Raw genomic sequence first — 20,054 nt, 5'->3', positions numbered from 1 at the left:
AACTTTTATAAAAGTACTTTTATGAAATCACTTTTATAAAAATACTTTTATGAAAGAACTTTTACAAAAACAAACACTTTTGAGAAAGTACCCTTACGAAAGCACTTTTATGAAAGTACTTTTATAGTGTTATAAAAGTACTTTTATAAAAATACTTTCATAAAAGTGCTTTCGTAAGGATACTTTCTCAAAAGTATTTTTGTAAAAGTACTTTTATAAAAGTGTTTTTATAGAAGTGTTTTCATTAAATTACTTTTATAAAGTTCAACTAGGGATAATTTTATATAAGTGATATTTTAAAATTCAATTAGGGATAATTTTAGAAGAAAAAAAATTGAATAAGTGCTTATTGTATAAACACTTAAAAAAAGCTGGAAATTTAGACTTAAAAAATAAGTCCTTATTTTTAAAATAAGCACTTATCTCAGGCTTATTTCCCAAATACCAATAAGTGTTTAATGGCCCAAATAAGCACTTATTTTAAATAAGCACTCCCAAACATGGCCTAACTCTTTTACCCTAATGTAAGTTCACAATCATCCTAAGGTGGTGTTTGGTATCATTGCATTGAGTGCCAGTTTCTTTGATATATTAGGGCCAAGGTTCAAAGTATTAGAATGGTGTATCATATTAGTAAGCTTAGATACAGATACGTAATACAATACGCTTTGAAAATACATGGATACGACAGAAAGAGATGTATACTTCTGGATATATTGGGGAAACTTACAAAACATCAATAATAATAAATCTAGAGTTAAAATAATTATGAAAAAAATTATAATCACATAAAAAAATTCAAACTTTCATAGCTTATATGAAGAGAGATATAACAATCAACGGTACAGGAAATCTAGAACATATACATCTCAAATAATAATTTTACAAATAACACATCAAACAAATGTTTGAAACTTTGAATCAAACAATGTTTGAGCTTTCATTATACTAAAAGTTTACTAACAAAACACATTAATATTATTGGATCAATGAGTTTGATAAATCCATTTATATTTATTTTCTATAATGAAAATCATTTAAAACATATAAAAAATCATTTATAATTATTTTATAATTTCCTATAGAATGTTGGAACAGCCTATAGAAATTGTCAAAAAATTCGGAATAATCAATACTTTTTTATCTATGCTAGTGATCATGGAGAAAAGACCGCTGGCATAGGTCATCATCATTTTTTAACAACTTCCTCATATTCCGCAATTGGCCAAGGATAGAGATTAGAAAGGTCCGAATCTTCACTGGTTTCTGGGTCAGTGGTTTGACCACCCCGTCCAAATGGGTGACCCATTGCAATTAAAAAATAAATAAATAATAAATAAAACTTAATTAAAATAGAAAAAAGGCCCAAACCATGCCCAGGTCAAACAGGTAGACAGTTCAACCGCCAGGGTCAGTGGGTAGCTGACCAAATCGATGGTTTTTGGCAAGATACTAGTTGACTGGACAGTTTTGCAGGCCGAATGGTCCGACTGTCCAGGTCAACAACGGTTTGGAAATCATGGTTAGACCAGTACAGGATTCTAATCTTAAATTTACAATTTCTTTAACAGCTTCAAGGCTGTCAACTTTTCTGCCTCCCACTCCAATTCTGTAACAGCCCAATTCTGGAAAGCTTTCTGGTGTGTGTTGCTAACGTGGCAGTTATTGTTTTCAAAAAGCAAAACCGTCTGTTGAACACCCCCTAAATTATCTCATTTTTCTTGAAATTCTGCTCAAGCCATACGGATGCGTTTGCGACTGGGTGTAGCTCCTACAACAGTGGGGAATAAGCTCATACATGAAATGGTTTGAGGAAATGGCAAGAAACCAAATTACGTTTTCTGTCCAAATCAGAAAAAAAGAAAGGCAAATGTTGCAGTTTTTCACAATCAAAGACTATTTGAAAACACAAAAAAATAGTACAGAGAAATAGCAAAATAACAGCCAAAATCTGCAAATAAACAGATCAGAGTTCTACTTAAGTACTTATAAGTAGATGGATCCTTTAAGGCCTACTACTGGTGCAACAGCAACTGGCTATGTTCTAATGAATAGATCTTGTAAAGCATTCACAGCAGCAGGTGAGCAATGCAAGGCAAGGAGGCGCACAGATGGAGAATGGCGGGCCCTCATCAGAGGATTGGAAGCAGCTTGTTTGAAGAATATCAAGGAAATAGTAGCATTTTCTGATGCAAGGAAGCTTCTACAGTAACTTCCTCAACAACAAAGATCAAGGACTGAACTTCAATTAGCAGACCAAGCTGATGGCATTATAAAAGTTTTTCAAGAAGTTTTGCATGCAACAAGTAGATAGAGAGCAAAATACTATTGCTCATACTTTAACTTATAATGCTTGAAAATATAATCAGGAATAACTTTTTCAGAAATCTGAATCTCACATGGATGTGCATATGATTAAGTTATTAATAAAGTTTAAGATTTGCCTCCATGAAATAAAAATACACGCTTGTCGCAAGCTTTCAAATGGTAAAGGGAAAGGTTCAAATTATCAAAGCATGATCTAGCATTCTATACATCCTTTTTCTAACTTTCAATGCTCCATGCTTCAGGGTTTAGGTAAGATAGGGAGAGGTGTAATGATTAAACCTAGGGGTCCCCCTAAATCTCTTTAATATGGCGTTTCAGTGGGTTCACTGATACATAACAATATTTTGAACATTGGTTAAAAGGTGTCCTAATGTGTTTATACATATAGAAACCCCCTAAATCCTAGCATATAGAGTTTCAGTGGCCCTGAAAACCAATACAATGGTACAATACGATGTATCAATACTTTGAACCATGTCAGGCCTTACAATGCCGAATGCATAATAGCATGTTTTTGAGGCCACCAGCTTCAAAGACAGCTTGGCCAACCCAAGGCCAGAAATCCTCACATATATTGTTCCTGTCATTAACCTTGCCCCAAATATAGTTCCAGTTAATCAACCAATCCCGAGCAACTCCTAACTTACAAGATAGGATAATAAATTATAGCATTTAAGGAAAAACAAATGAAGTAGAGCAGAGCAGGAAGGCATAAGAAAAAAATTCAAGGAACACCATGGACTGCAGTAATTCAATGACATTTTCACTTACCAAATGGAGAATACAACTACCTGCAAGGCCTAGCCCTGACAGGAGAAAAGAAAACAGCAAAGTAGTGCTTTCAGGCAAGATATCGATACAATTTCCGGTCTGTTTTGTCCCTTTCCAAGAACTCCCGTTCAATGAGGGACTCAATCCGTTTCTTGATGACAACAGGATTGGGCAGGAACCGTGATTGCAACTGCTTTGTGACCTCAGCAACAATGTTGTTGTGATCCAAGACACGCCTCGATTTCATGATCCTCACAATTGCAGCCTCAATCTGGGGCTTCCTGTCTTCTTCAACCCTCTGTCGGGTCTCCTGCTTTTCTGGCTCAGACTCCTTTTGTGCAACTACAGTACCTATCTTCACCTTGTAGAACTTGCTTGTGAACTTGTCATTGAAGAAGAAGGTATCATCTTCACCAATGTCCTTGCTCATGGGCTCCTTCCTAAGGACATTCTTCCCCTTCACACATGCCAAGGACTGCATGCACCTCTTCAAATCTGAGGCTGGAATCTCAGTGGCCTGCTCAATCTCCTTATAGCTCAACCTATCACTGTTATTGAACAACATGAGGATACACATCTGATACGTAGAAACATTCAACTCATGCTTCTGACCCTTCCCAAATGTCGCTTTGAGATCAGCTGTCCCCATATTTGTTTGCCATGATAATCTCCTCCCAGTGTGTGTTCCGAGATAATAGGTTCGGAATTTCTCACACACCCCCAGTATCTCAGCTGGCAGGTTACAAGCGGCACTCGGTTGGGTTGGCCAAGACCCTGTTGTGAGAACTTGGACTGCAAGTGTAGGGCTATCCCCAGTGTCAGCAGCCTGGCTAGCATAGAAACCTTGCATTGTATCCTGAGATGTCTTCATGTCTGTGAACATACCCTCCAATTTGGAAGTAAATTGATATCCACATTCTGTCTTCAGCTTAACAATCAGACTTCTCTCAGCATCATCAGATACAGTTTTTCCTGACAAGAGCCGCTTCGCTAGGTGTTGCTTGTAGTATTTCTCAAAAACATCCTTCTCTTGTAAGTAACGGAATAGCATCATCACCTTGTCCAGGATGATCTCTACATCCTCCTCACTCACACCCTTCAAGCCTTTACGGAGCTTGTCATCTACAAACAAGGAAATAAACTCAGGGGACCTTGGATTCAAGTTAATGAAGTACTCAAAGGAGGAATTCAAAGCATTCTGGAATGTCTTGTCATTGCTGAAGGCCAAGCTGATTATCTTATCGTGTTTATCTTTTTCATCTAGGAGCCTCTGGACAAAGTCCACAGGATCCTTTAATCTCTCTGGGTCAGTAACTAACTGTTTGCCGGTTTCCCGAATATGCGCAGTCATGACATCTCTTATAGTCAAGAGCCCATCAGGAACGCGGCGAAACAAGCTGTACATTCTCTTCAAATCATCATACTTGTCATCCACAAGCATGCTCACCAGGCCCGAGTTCTCCATGTGCACTAATCTCTGCATGTGGTTTGCAATCATCTCTTTTTCCACCACATTAGTTATCTTAGCTTCACTCTTGGCATCCAAATAGTGTGATACTCTCTCCATTTCTTCATTTAGACGTCTCTCAGCTTTCTTAAGATAATCGCCACAATCACAGCACTCTATAAACTGCTGAGACTCAAGACTGTAGAAATTGGAGGAGACCTCAAGAAATGGCTTCTCAAAATCTTCTTGATAGACAGAAGAACCTAATTCCATTAGCATCTTTATTATATTTCTCATCAACCCTCGATTTATAACTTCACCAGTCCGTTCTCTGTGGACAAGTTCAAGAAGTGTATCACGAAGTCTATTCTGAATTTTGCTTGAGTGGATGATATTGTCCCTCCAAAGGTTCAAACCAAGCTCATGAACGGGGGTCTTGTGTGTACTGGGGATAAAAGTCCTGTCCATGTACATCAATATATCTCGGATCATCTGCAATGCCTTGTTATGATCTGCCCATTTTCTATTAAGCTCTTCCAAAAATAAACTTCCTTGGGCTGCCTCTATTGATTTTGATATTTCTTTTAGATGCGTTGTCATAGTTGTCACAAGTCCTGAGTACAGCTTCTCTCCAAATTTGTGCAGCACCATATTGTAAGCATTCCTGAATTCATAATAGGAAGCCATATCAGAACACAAAGTTCTTCAATGCAAGAGTAAGACTAATTATGCAACAGGAAGGCAGTCCACAGGTTACATCCATCTATTGCACAGGTTATACCTTATGTACTCAATATGCAAAAAAATAAATGCTATAGAAAATTAGACTTGAGAGAGAAGGGCAATGCAACAGGTATAGAAGCAATATTCTGGCTAGAACAAATCTTCATATTTACCGAAGTGGTTTTGAAAGTCCACAATATTGCCATTTATGTCTCAAAAGAAACAAGTGGTTATACCCCTTCTAGTGTCCTTTTGTAAGCTCAAATATATATCAAATTCGTTCTGATCACTAGAAATCTGTATCACTTATTAGTCAGTGCAAGTGTAATCTATACTCCTTTAAACCTGTTAAACTTTCATAATAACAAGAACACACATCATATACCATTCAGACATAAAGACAACTTCTAATCCTAATAAGATCTAATCAAACTTCCAAAGACCACCTAAGAAAGCACATCATACCACTCTATCAACCAAAATACCACTGAAAGGAATGTTGCACTATCATGTGTAGGTGTGCCAATCGGACAGGTTTGGGTGGGTTGGGTTTGGGTCGAGCTTCAACCCAACCCATCTAACCTGTCAATCCATTTATGACCCATTTATATAAAATGAAATGGGTTGGGTTGAACCTAAACCCGCCTAAACCCAACCCAACCCGCCCAACCCATGAATCTTTTACTCATTGAACGACACAAGCATGAACTGTAGAAAAATACAGAAATTATAAAACATAGAACATGCAAAAAAAATACAGAAGAACATAAATATAGAAAATAACTAAAATTGCAAAAATATAGCCAAAATTACATAAACACAAAAAATGAAGAAAATTAATATAAATTACCAAAAAGAAAGAAAACCCAGAAAACATAAATTACAGAAACATGAAAAATGAAGAAAATTATAAAAATTACAGAAAATATAGAAACGCCACCAAAATAACATAAATTGCAAAAGAAAAGGCAAAAGTTATAGAGAAAACACAGAAATGTGGAAAATAACAAAAAAAATACTGCAAAACATTCCAATATAACAGATAACAGAAGCTGCAAAAGAAAATATAACAAAAATTACAGAAAATCAAAGACAAAAAGAAACTACAAAAATATGTATATAAATCTCAGAAAATAAAAAATTATAAAAAAATAACAAAAATTATAAGAAAGTATGAACATTATAAAAATATAACAGAAAGTATAGAAAGGTAGAACTTCAGGTTGTCTGGATTCTATTGGCTAGAAAAGGAGTATCTTCTTTTACTAGGGCCAACAAATGCCATGACATCACCTCTGATTTTGCCTGTGAACTTGAAGAAATAAGATTCATGGAAGGATGCCCTGGTAGTTTTGTGAGTTCATGACATCACCTCTGATCTTCCACATGTCTGAAGCACATCACACTCTGTTTGGGGACGAGTGCAGACTTGTCCATATTGTTGCAACTGAACAAAGCTAAAAAAATATAGAACAGAGCATAACAGAAATAAATGAATCGGCCCTGTGTCATCATTGTAGCAGCTTTGGTTCACGTATGGAGGGATTGCTGCTGCTGAGTTAGTGTTGGTTAGGGTTTGGATTAGGGTCATCTAACTCATTGAGAGAGGGGGTAAGGTAGGGTTAGAAAATCACTTGCTGAGATCTTCAATCACGGATTAGGGTTCGGAGGAGAGAGAGAGAGAGAGAGAGAGAGAGAGAGAGGGGGGGGGGGGGGGGGGGGGAGAGAGAGATGTGGAAAAGAAGGAAAGCAGAAAAAAAAAATTGAAAATTCCTAATCTGTTAATGGATACCTGTAACCCAATCCGTTAAGTCTCCTTTTATTTGGAGAACCAACCCACTACTGACCCAGCACTAAAAAGATACGACCCAACCCGTTAATAAATGGGTGGGTTTAACGGGTTGGGTTGGAAATTGCCATCCCTAATCATGTGCCCTGAAACAAGATCTCGCACTGCAGATATGTAAGGGATTGATAAAGACCATTAGAACATAATGACACCATGTTTGGAAACAAATTATACTAGAACAAACAAGAATTTCAATTACCACTTTCTGCAATGTTTCAAACCATTAGGAGTGATAAAAAATGTTTCCAACCAGAGAATGGGGTAAACATTTGGAAAGGGATTCAATTACTACTTTCTGCAAGATACACCTATCTTATGGGGTAAGCATTTGGGAAGGGATAATTTAGTTGAAGCAGCTATTTTGGAATAATATTAAGTTCAAACCAGAGAATGCAGATCAAATAGAGGGTAAGGGGACATACTATGAAGAGAATGAAATGTGCTTGCAAAATTTCTGATGCCCTTTTCTTTCTCTTGCATATATTTTTTTTTTTTTTGATGAATTTTCTCTTGCATATATTTTATACCTAGCAAGAAACACCATCCCTCAAAACAAGAACAAGGATGAACCGATGAAGGTCTAAGAGTTGTGGGTCATAAGGAAAGAGGCACTCCTGTTAAAGCCATCATACTGGGGCTACCAAAGTGTAGAACAAATCAGATTAACAGACCCCCAACACACAGAGATGTAGATGAAAAATGGGGGAAAAATTAAAAACAAAAAAGGGCATGCAATAGATAGCTCTTGGATAACTATAGCCTACAATTAAGATACTACCAATAGTAACATAAAATAAATGAACATATTCAATAATCCAACATGTTCAGTTTTCAAAATCTGTCCAAAGAACCAGAAGATCTGATTGCATTTACATTTGGAAAATTGCTCTCTTGGATCTCAGCTGTAAAGGGGTTTCAGGTCTTCTCTCATCTGGAGGCTAGATTGTCCTTGGAGAATTTGTGGAATTTGTAATGTTGATCTTTCCCCAAAGTCTGGTTTTTGGGAGGATCCTCTTGTACTTTTATCTCATCTTTAATGAAACTACCTTACCTTTTCTCAAAAATAAAAAAAAAAAACATGTTCAGTTTGTAATGTATAAACCAAAGATTTTTTTGCTCCAAAAATCAATCCAATTGGATGAATTAACCAACTACAAGTCCAAGAAAACAAGGGCTGTATTGTTTGGAAAAAAAAATCCATTTATTTGATGGTTAGCCACATCCAATCAAGATATTTTTGGTCTAGAATATCGGCATTCAGTCTACAAATATTTATTATTAGTTTGAAAAGAATTTCAACCAGTTGTGTACTGCCATACTTATAGTAGTAATAGGGATACTATACTTATAGTAGTAATAGGGATACTGAATGGTTCTCCAAACAAAAAATAAATCCAATCTTAGAACAACAACAAATGAAGTGGAAGGAGTGTGCAATGATGACAGTAATACTGGCATTCTCAAATGTGATACAATCATAACAATAACTAGAAATTTCTTGTATTGATTTTTGCAAGAAATGTTAAACACATCAAGAGAACAAAGAAGAATGCATGAGAAGTGCTATGCTAAAAAACATTAAAAGAATTTTAAAAAAACAAAACATACTATTTTTGTACTTGTAATTGGATAAACTAGTCCACATAAAGTTGTGAACCACATATTGTGGGGCGAGAGGGCAAAGGGGTGACAAATAGTGTTTATAGGGTTACTTCATGATGCATAAACATTATGTCATTATCAACCCTTAACATAGATAGAAAACAATATATCACATGAATCAAACCACAGTTGCAAATCATATTTTGCTTTTATTTCTGTGTTTAAGTAAAAGGAAAATAACAGAAAGCCACAGTTCCTAAAGGACCACCATAGAATCATCACTCGTATTTAGTTGTAATATACCACTTTATAACAATAAAGGAAGTAAGTATTAAGCATAAATACTTACTGCACAACAGTAGAAATATCAACACAAAAGCAGGACCAAATACTCAAGCACTGGCCAAATTTGGGTAGGTTCTAGCAAGTTTTATAAGTTAGTTAATTAATCGATGTTAGGATCTTTTCTTGCTTCTTAGTCTTTCAATTAAACATTATTTTGAACCCCTGATATGTTACAAAATTGTTTGGATAACTTGAAAACAGTGTTTTAAAAGTGCAAGACGCCAGAAAAGCATGAGAGGTTTTTTTTCAACTCCATACTACGAAGGGACCTTAGCCATCTTCATCCTCCTTTGAAGCATGTTCCAGGAGTCATCTTGACAGCTGTCTCCCACTCAAAAACTAAATCTTGGGGGAATTAAAACCCTCAAAAGTAACCGTACCTAAGGGGGAAAATATAGCAGGCAAGATATTGCAACAAAGCCTTGAAGAAAGGAGAATGAGGAGAAAATGCGGTCAGATATCAAACTCGACAGACCAAGCATCAACCCTACCTTGAAGAAATGAGAAAGGAGAATGAGGGGAAAATGCTTATGAACTAAGAAAATGAAAACCTCCATCAACCATAACAGAGAGACCTAATATAACCAAATTCCTACATAGAGAACTAAAATACCATGAAAAAGCATGGGTCAGAAAAAGAAACACAAGAAACTTCATCTTTGATGCAAGAAATGGAACAAAGACTGAAATTACTGTAGTAGCGAGCCTAGCGGCCCACCAAGGTCCTCTAAAATCTTACACTATCAACCCTACCTACTCCATACTTCGTTAAACCAAGTACAGAGATAAACGAACCGGTATTACCAGTTTCTAGAAAACTAGTAGCCAATATTGAACCAAAGCCAATCGGTTTACTGGTTCGATTAACCGTCGGTATGGTTTGTCAGTTTTTATATTTACAATATATATTATAAAAATATATAAATATATAATAAAAACTAGAAATGTATATAAAATATTATATCTTAAAAAATAAATAATATATTATATATTATAAATATATATTTATATATAATGCATTTTATTAATTTATATTATATAGAAAATATAAATATATATAATATACATAAATATGCATAAAATATATAGAAATATATGTATACCAGTCAGTTCGGTTAACCTCCGGTTTTTTATATTGGTTAACCAAAACCGAACCGGTACCTTTGGTTTTTTAAAAATACCAAACCGACCCCTACAGGTTTGAAGGACGGGTTTGAACGTTGTTTAACATTTAAACCAACCCCTACAGGGAAAAGCCTTAAAAAAGCTGTATCAGCCACCTACTGATACGATACAATACACCAAATATGGGGCATATGGTTTCAACAATGGCCTAAAACTTTTTACAGTTTCACTTTGGTTGGAACTTATGTAGCAAATTTAGTCATATTCCAGCTTCTCAGTAATCAGTACTGAGGCTAGGGATGGCAATTTCTTCCCTACCCAACGGGTACACACCTTGATGGGGTGGGTTTTTTTTGCTTGAAGGATGGGTTTTTTTTTTTTTTTTTGGGGGGGGGGGGGGGGGGTGGACAGGTATTGCGATTCTACAACCTATATGGGTACAGCTACGGTACGGTATTAGTCTAAACCCAACCCACATATTGTTGAACAGCATATGAGCTTGGTATTAGGTGTTAAATTTAATAATCTTTTGAATTTTATGTGAAGAATAATTGATAGTTTAGATGGACTCACAAATCTTTCTACCTGAAGCGCTAGAATTTTGTAAAAGAAGATTTGATGAAAGTGTTCCAGGCATTTCATTCAAATGCATCGTTGTAAAGAAGCTTGAATGCCACATTTATTACTCTCATTCCAAAAATTGAAGGGGCTATAAATATTAAGGATTTTAGGCCAATCAGTCTTCTACACAGTTTTTACAAAATCTTGGCTAAAGTCCTGGCAGAAAGAATGAAAGGAGTGTTAGGCAGTGTAATCTCCAATAACCAAAGTGCATTTGTTCCAGGGAGGCAGATGGTGGACTCAATTCTAATTGCTAATGAGCTAATTGATTCTAGAAGAAGAGAGGGAATTCCGGGTGTGATGTGTAAACTTGATATTGAGAAAGCATATGATTTCATCAACTGGAATTGTCTGGATCGTGTGTTGGACAGAATGAACTTTGGGCAAAAATGGAGAAATTGGATCAGAGTTTGCATTAAGACACCAAAATTTTCAATCCTAATTAATGGTCAATCCACGGGTTTCTTTGGGAGCTCTAGGGGTTTGAGGCAGGGAGATCCTCTGTCCCCTTTGTTGTTCATCTGTGTCATGGAAATTCTCAATATTTTTAGTAAAAAAGCTGCAGATGTTGGTTTATGGAATGGGTTTGCAATCTCCCCTGGAAAGGAAAAGGTAAATATCCTGCAATTTGCAGATGATACCTTATGTTTTGTTGATGCTTCTGTGACTCAATTGGAATTAGTGCTTAGGGTTCTGAGTTGGTTTGAAGTGGTGTCTGGTCTGAAAGTGAATTTGAATAAAAGCCAGATTATTCTAGTGGGCCATGTTTCAAACTTAGAAGAGTGTGCAAATGTGATGGATTGTCAAATTGATTCCCTCTCGGTTAAATATTTAGGATTGCCTCTCGGGGCTAAAGTCTCTTCTTCCTCAATCTGGTGTTCAATTATTGAGAGAATGGAGAAGAAATTGGCCTCGTGGAAGGCAAAATGTCTATTGTTTGGGGGTAGGGTTACTTTGATTAAGAGTACTCTCTCCAACCTACCCACTTATTTCATGTCTCTTTTCCCCATCCCAAACAAAGTTGCAAATAGACTGGGGCAACTCCAAAGGAATTTCTTGTGGAGGGGTTGGGAGGATGAAAAGAAAATTCACATTGTGAAGTGGGATCAAGTATGTCTCCCTAAGGAAGCTGGTGGGTTGGGAATAAGAAAGCTGAAGAAGTTTAATTCTGCCCTTCTTAGCAAGTGGTTATGGAGATTTGCTTCTGAGAGGAATGCATGGTGGAGAAGCCTTATTGCGGCAAAGTATGGTGTGGAATGGGGTGATTGGAGATCTAAGGAGCCTAATCTCAATGGAAGAAAATCCCTCTAGGCAGTTATCTTGAAGAGCACTCGATTCTTTCTGGATGGGATCAGATTTAAAGATGGTAAGGGAGATAGAATCAAATTTTGGAAGGATCCCTGGTGTGTAGTGGGTCCACTGGCTGATGTTTTTCCTTTTCTTTTCCAAATTGCTGTGAATCAAGATTCTTCAGTTGCTGAAAATTTCAGCATTTCTGGTGATTCTATCATTTGGACTCCTCTTTGTAGGAGAAATTTGTTTGACTGGGAAGTGGAAGAGTATGGGGAGTTGTTGGGGCTGCTCCAAAATTAGAGGATTGATTCGAACTCAGAGGATGGATGGGTTTGGAAGTGGAATGCAGATGGTAGCTTTTCAGTCAATTCCCTTTTTCTGAAGTTGTGTGATTCAGGTCATGAGAATTTCCCTGTTAGGCAGATTTGGAATCCAACTAGTCCCTCCAAGATCAATTTTCTGGTAAGGACTATGGCCCTTGATAAATGTCTGACTAAGACTAATGTGGAGAGACGAGGTATTCGGATCCTGGATCTCTCATGTGGTTTGTGTGGAAAGAGTGCGGAAACTACAGATCACTTATGCATCCACTGTCCGGTATCTTCTTTGATCTGGGGGCATTTCCTAAAGGTTTTGGAGATTAGCTGGACCATGCCTAAATCAGTGAAGGAGCTGCTGATGTGTTGGAGAGTTGAAGGTCTCAGCAAGAAAGGAAAGATTGTTTGGAGTTCCATCCCGGCAGCTGTGTTTTGGTCCATTTGGACTGAAAGGAATAACAGAATCTTCTGTGGTAAATTTAAAAGCCCGGATGAAATTGTGCAGAGAACCGTGGGGAAGCTATGCTCCTGGGTGTCGGTGAATGAGGAATTTAAAAACCAGAATGTACCCTTTTTGTTTTGTTCCAAGTATTGGATGAGCTTCTAATTTGTATTGTGCCCAGGCAGATATAGTGGCCTGGGTCTTGTTGTATCTTTCCTCATTAAGATGAATAAAGTACTTTGCCATTTTCCAAAAAAAAAAACAGTTTATATGCTTTTTACATGTCTTAAATAAAATAATTGGAACTTTTGTTGTTTGTTTGTCTTATTTTACTTTTCGCTTATATAACAAGAAACAATAGGGAATTAGATGCAAGTTCTAAACCCAACCCGCCCCTATCCTTGAATGCGGGGAGGGTTTTGCATTTCATGTGCAGGGAGGGCTTGATTCTCAAAATCCAACAACCACTACGAGTTTTGGGCCAGGTACTTGTTGCAAGGTTTAAGGATGCAAATAGGGTCTAGAATTTACAAAACCCTCCCCAAACCCGCCACATTGCCATCCCTAAGGCCACCCCAAAACTACCAATATGCTTTTGCAGGTATGGATGATCCTATAATGTCCTCGATAGAAAATCTGTCCTGCTTTGTTTTGATATAGAGTAAAATCCTTTCACCACTGACTTGTAACCTTTTATTCTATTTAATGAAATTTTCTTGTTACTATTAAAAAAATCCTATCCTGTTCATAACAGAATTGCATCCATTTCAAGTACTTTTCCCATTCAACACTTCTACTTCAACCATATGCAAAATCTTGTAATCAATTGTGTTTGGAAAAATCCATCACTCAAGTTGGACCTATATGAACAAACTGAAAGATTTTAAGTGATGTGACAGGTGATAGACCTAATATCTCATCCACAGTCCTAGCATTATTCCTTATACTCCAATAGAGCAATTATTCTATTAAAATCTAGTGAAATATGTTTCTTTCTAGAACAAAGATAGGAAGAATTTCTGCCACAATTTGACTTGAGGAATCAATAAAGAGGCAACTCACATGCATAACCTTCTAGGTTCTCTTTTATTATTGGAGAAAGATTAAGCATATTTATTCAAAAAACAGGAGAAGGAATGGCTACCCCATGGATACCAAGGACCTGTACACTGGGAATATGCAAATAAAACAACCAATGATTATACGAAAAGTAAACTTTTACCAAAAACAGAGTCAACATGCTTCCCCATGAAAAGATTGTGGACATCAAGACAGGAAATCAACCTTGTTTTTAATTCACTAATTAACAGACACACCTTTCTTCTCAAAATTTCTGGAGTTTCTTTCAGCCAATGACCTTCGAGAAAATTTACCATAAGGCTGTGTTTGGCAAGTGTAAATGCAAATTTGTTCAGTACAAAGCAGATAGAGGTTAAATGTACCGAACTGTTTGCATTTGTACTGAAAAAATTTTCATTTGAGCTCTTGCCAAACACAGCCTAAATAACAAGACCACACTGAAGAAATAAGGAAGGTGATTCCAAAAATTCCATGAATAAACTTAGTAGCCCCCACAACTACATAGACCAAGGATAAATGCTTTGTTATCTTACTCAATAAATGAAAGTAGAGAAGGGACTATTGTGTAGTGAAACCTACTAACTACATAAGTTTGAGGAAAGAAACCTCTAACATGATTTACTGACCAGATGAATGAAGGAAATGGACCGTGCATAAAGATTTCTCTCCAAAACCATAAAAAGTCCATGCAAAAATAACAACCCGATGCAGCAAAAACTAATTTGTGAGGCAAACTACAAGGCTAAAAAATCAGGTTAAACAGCACGTATGCGAGTGCCTTCAGTATTACACTGAAAGAAATTTTACGAAGTTTATTAAAAGAGAAACATGGGAGCATACATGCAACAACTTATGCTAACAAGCTAGTATTATTAGCAGTAATCACAGATAGATATCATGGAGGAAAAAGAAAGAAGGAAACTCTCAGATGCGAATTACATGTCTGAATTATGTAATATTCATCCAACACAATATCAAGGATCGCGAAAATAAATTATAGGCTTAAACAAAGAAGCAGAACCTGTAAAGCTCTTCAAAACTGAGCCCGCTGGCATTGTGATTATATATCTCGTGGATTGCATGCTCTAGTATTTTCCATGTCTTCTCTGCGTACTTGGGATCCACCACCACCCGATGTTTAAAGGCCTCTATCTGGAAGTTTCTTCTTTTAGGAGTACTCATTTCTTCCCCTCAACCTATTGCCAAATACTACAAGTCGATGAAAGTGCCTTGGAATCCCCAGGAGAAACCCTAGAACACGATTACTTGTTGAGTATACGAGATACTGATGTTCTATTCAAAATCTCCAAAAGATGAGCCCGAGAATCGGATTAAATATTGCGTGACAAACAACTAAAAGTCCACCAGAGGACCTTAGCAAGAAAAATTCGATGAATTGTGATTTCTACAAGAACAAAAAAAAAGTGCTTTCGCCCCAGAACCAGGCAATTAAAATGATTTTCTGATCAAAAAATTACACAGGCTAAGCTGGGTAGGAGTTTCCAAAACCCATAGAAAGGAAATAATAGATCTGCCACGAATTTGGCAAAGCAATCTGAAAGCCCGTAACTTGAACCAACCCTTCTCCAAGAATCAGAGAGAATGACAACCACCTTGCGTATATAAAGAAAAGCGAACTTACGGATGGCGAGAGCCAGGGATTATGGTCTGAATTCTGAAATCAATAATGGCTTTGTTGGAAATGAGTGAGAAAATATAAACAGATGCCGAAACGCCCAAAATCATCAATCGAAGAAGAAATTAAAAACCCTCGAATGTTGTCCTCAAGGTTTTTGATTACTTTTTTCTCTCTTTATTTATTTATTTTAATGTTATTTGTAATGTTTAGTTATTAATTTTTATATATTTATTTATTTAATTGGCTTTCATGGGGCTACCGGCTACACATCAACGGGGGTTGCCCATCCCCTTCCTACCTTAACCCCCCAACCTGGCAGCGGGGACTTGATCCCAGGTAATTTTTAATAATTGATTGATTGAAGATTTTTTGGTAAACGATCGATTGAAGTCGAAGGAACAAAATATGCAAGCCTTCGCCAACAGTTTACTTCACGTTCAGGTAACGGCGGAAGTTTATCCAAGAATTCCTACGATATGAAAATGGTGTGCCACTGCTCCATCTTCCTCAGTGGATCCTTCTCTTCTGAACCGTACAATCAGCCAACCTAAATATTGATCCTCAAAAGTTCAACAAATCAGACAGTGGTAGGTTATTCTAGTTATCTGATTGTTGACTTGATCCTTCTATGACCTAGAACCTCTTCCCTCTATTATTAGTGGCTTTCTGAGTTCTGAATCATCTGATCCTGATGGTTGTTGGCATTTTACAGCTAGCGATAAATCTGAGCCCTGTGATCATCCAGATCCAATTAATGGGAGGAACATCGCACATAACGCCATTAAGTTGCTGAAATTGTTCTGTAGATCCAACGGTTCTAATTAAAAGCTCGCTCTTTTTTAAAAGAGAAAAAGCTCGCATGAAAGCCACTAAAAACCTTTGGACAATGAGCAGCCTCAGAGAAGCTGCCGGTGTCCACGCGACGGGAAGGATGACGCGCAGTGGCTTCTGTGGACTGTGGCTTTTCGAGGTAAGCCCCACACGGACGGTATGCTGAAAAATGACAGCCCAAATCGATTGTCTAATTGTCTTTGATTTTGGAATGATTCTTGGTCGGGTCAGGCTTTGCAATTATAATAAGGGATAGCGGGGACCGTGTAATGCATGAGATTTATTAAGTAAAAGATAAATAATAGAAAGGGCTATTTATTAAAATATCTTTATAATTTTATAGATTTATTAAAATCTACCTTATAATTAGTATTTTATTAAAACACCACTTATAATTTGTAATGGATTTAATTAATCTTTCATTAGGTGATAGGGAAAAATGATAGTGTTAACCCTAATGCTCATTTAAATAAATTTAATCAAAAGAAAATAGAAATAAAAATATCATTTTTGCCCTTAATAAAACACAGGCAACCACTTTATTGGCTATATTTGGCCAATTTTGTTTTCTATATAAAAAAAATATTTAGGGTATTTTTAAAATAAAAAATCATGGGCCTAATGGCAAAACAAACACTCCTTAATGAAACGTTGATTAAGTAACTAAGCTGTAAAATATATGGGATGTTTTAAAAAAATGAAAACTATAAGGTAGGTTTAAGTAAAAAATGTGTGTTCTAGTAAACGACCCTAATAGAAACACATAAGAGTATACAATTGTTTTATATTTTCAACTTTTTAAATAATTAATAATTATTCATATTTTATATACTACTTTTAATAATACAAAAATAACAATAATTAATTTCAATTAGTTTTATTCATCAAACTTATGAAACCGACCAACCTGAGTTGGTCGGTTTTCTAGTATTTTAGGTTAGCTTTAGTTCAAAAATTTCTCAATTCAACCAAATTGGATTAGTTTCACTTTGGCCATTTGTAAACAAACCAAAATCGAACAACCTAACCATGGAAATATACTAATATTTTATATTTTAAATATAATTTTTATTATGAAAAAGTGAGCAAATTTTCATATTTCTTAGTCTAAAATATTTTATTTAATAAATCTAATTTTTAAATTTATTTTTTAATAATTGCACTATAATTTTTAAAATTTAATTTAATTTTTAAGTTTAAATCTTTTGAACCAACTAACCTTTTGTGAAAACCGACCCAAACCGATATAACTTGAATGAGTCAATTTTCATAAAAGGTCAGTTGGTTTCAGTTGACAAATTCCCCAATCTGACCAAGTCAATTTTGTTGGCCAAATAGCCTACGACTGAACCACCAACTCATAAACACTCATAATTTCAGCTAAATTAATAGTCTCATCTTTGATAAATAACAATAGTTTAATCTCCAATAATTATTGACAATTTATAGCAAAAATACACAATTATTGAAAATATGTTGATAATGAAAAAAAATACAATAATTACAAAAATACAATAAGTACTAAAAATATATTAAATTAGTTAATAAATGGTATAATCTCAAATAATAGTTTAATCTCTAATAAATATTAATCAATGAGTTTTAACAAAAATACAATAAGTACAACAAATTAAATTTAAAATTTTCACTAATAATAGTTTAATCTCCAATAATTATTGAAAATTTTCTATTAAATAACAAAACAAAATAAATTTATACATAATCATTGAAAATACATTTATGACAAAAACAATAAATAATTATTGAAAGATATTAATTTTAGTATGTATAATTATATAATAAATAAAACTAAGAGTTTAAAATTATTATTAATAAATATTAATTTTTTCGAAAGATATTTTCTCTAATTATTACTTAATATAATTGAAATTAGTTATTTAAAATATTATGTAAAAAATATTAAATTATTATTAATTTCAATATTATGTTATAATTATTTTTCTAATTTTTATATTTTTTTAATTTTTCACATAATTTCTTTATTTTAACTATTTAAAATCTAGTTATGTTAAATATTTTTTTATTTAAATACTTAAATAATATGTAAAATATTTAAATTTTAGAATATTAGTTATTTATGGAATTTAATTATCCATAAAATCATAATTTATACTATCATTACATAATTTCATTATTAATTTTGTAATATATTAAATTATTATTAATTTCAATATTATGTTATAAATAATTTTACGCTTTAAAGAATTTGTTTTAATTTATTACATAATTTCGTCATTTTAACTATTTAAAATCTAGTTATGATAAATGTCTAGTAATTTAAATATTTATATAATCTATAAAATATTTAAATCTTTTTGTTATTTGAATTTTATTTATTTATAGCTATTACATATTATTAAATGTTTGAAAAACATTTAAATTGATGATCCAAAAAAACATAATTTAAATTGTCAGTACATAATTTCATGATATATTTTGAAAAAATACAAAATTATTTATTAGATAATTTCATTATCTTAACTATTTAAAATATAGTTATTGATGATGCACAATCTGGCCGGTCTTAGCTGTCAATGATCTTGCCTCTGAACTGAGTAACAGGGACCTGAAACGGAAGGAGAAGAGAAGCTCCGGGGAGAACCCGGCGTAAGGGCTCCGAAGCTCAAGTTAGAATCCTTCAAAGGCAAGATAAACCAGATAGCGTAAAAGTTAGCATACCTCGTTCCTGGGGGGTAGGAGCCTTTTATAACCACCTCGCGCACTCACTTCCAGGCTTCCGTCAAATCGGGCATGATTACTTCTGAACTCCTGCCAGTTCGGATGTCATTTCCTTTGGCCGAACAGAACCGCCACTGTTCCTTTTGTCGGAGCCGTCTCTGCGGCTAGTGACGACGGTTGCAGGTGGCGGTAGCAGGAAGCCGTTTGAAATGCGGCTGTCAGGCGTCAGATCCCAAATCAATCAGGTGCGTCGCCCTTGGATACGGACGTCCTTGGTGTCGGGTACGTTTGGTCAACCTGGTGTTTCGGAAGCGAAGTGTTGGAGTGGCGAGTGAGGTGTCTTGAGTTCGGTTTGGAGTGTTCCGAGCTGCCATGGGCCAGCTCGGGTCAGCTTTGTGAGGCTTGGGGCCCAGTATAGTCCGTGCTCCTTGCAGGGAGCTCGGGTTCTCAGTAGGGAGCTCGCTCTTAATAGGGAGCTAGGACTTAGGGAGCTCGGGTTCTTATTTAGGGAGCTCGGACACTTAACAGGGAGCTCGCTCTTAACAGGGAGCTCGGGCTCCTAGTAGGGAGCTCGGACTTAGGGAGCTCGGGTTCTTACTTAGGGAGCTCGGACCCTTAACAGGGAGCTCGCTCTTAACAGGGAGCTCAGGCTCCTAGTAGGGAGTTCGGGCTTAGTAGCGAGTTTGGACTTTGCTCTCGGTGCGTGCTTCGGGCGCTCTACTGTCCCAAGTTGCTTCTTTCTGCCACGTGTCGGGTAACTGCGAGGTCGGGCCAAATTCCCCTTCATCAATTGCCCCCCACTCCCTGCGACAAGGGTCCCGTCTTGGCGCGGGGAGTTTTGCAAGGTAGCCGGAGGGTTTTGGTCCGTGCTGCGCGCGCTTGCTCTAATTTGATTTTCAAAAAAAGGGCGCGCGTTTGGGAGTCGTGACGGCAGTTGTTCG

At 35.9% G+C, this 20,054-nt stretch overlaps 1 protein-coding gene across 5 annotated transcripts; it reads right to left on the bottom strand.

Annotated features, from left to right (window-relative positions):
* Positions 1–1,753: 1,753 nt before the first annotated feature.
* On the bottom strand, positions 1,754–15,790 carry LOC104597358 (cullin-3A-like). Of its 5 annotated transcripts, none has more exons than XR_016083996.1 (3): positions 14,965–15,789; positions 3,100–5,210; positions 1,754–1,771 (listed from the first exon to the last, which is right to left on the bottom strand). XR_016083996.1 is itself a non-coding variant. In XM_088900983.1 (3 exons), the coding sequence occupies exons 2-3, from the start codon at positions 15,123–15,125 to the stop codon at positions 3,170–3,172; spliced, it is 2,202 nt and encodes a 733-aa protein (XP_088757109.1). In that variant the 5' UTR covers positions 15,126–15,194; positions 15,586–15,790; the 3' UTR covers positions 3,071–3,169. The 5 variants fall into 5 exon arrangements, 1 of the variants encoding a protein (XP_088757109.1); XR_016083997.1 differs by lacking the exon at positions 1,754–1,771 and adding an exon at positions 1,818–2,261; XR_735192.3 differs by lacking the exon at positions 1,754–1,771 and adding an exon at positions 1,818–2,237.
* Between the last annotated feature and the right edge of the window lie 4,264 nt (positions 15,791–20,054).

Source organism: Nelumbo nucifera, chromosome 3, assembly GCF_055504915.1.
Source record: "Nelumbo nucifera cultivar China Antique chromosome 3, China Antique-T2T, whole genome shotgun sequence".
Classification (NCBI taxonomy): Eukaryota; Viridiplantae; Streptophyta; class Magnoliopsida; order Proteales; family Nelumbonaceae; genus Nelumbo; species Nelumbo nucifera.
This window is presented reverse-complemented; position numbering and strand designations above follow the sequence as displayed.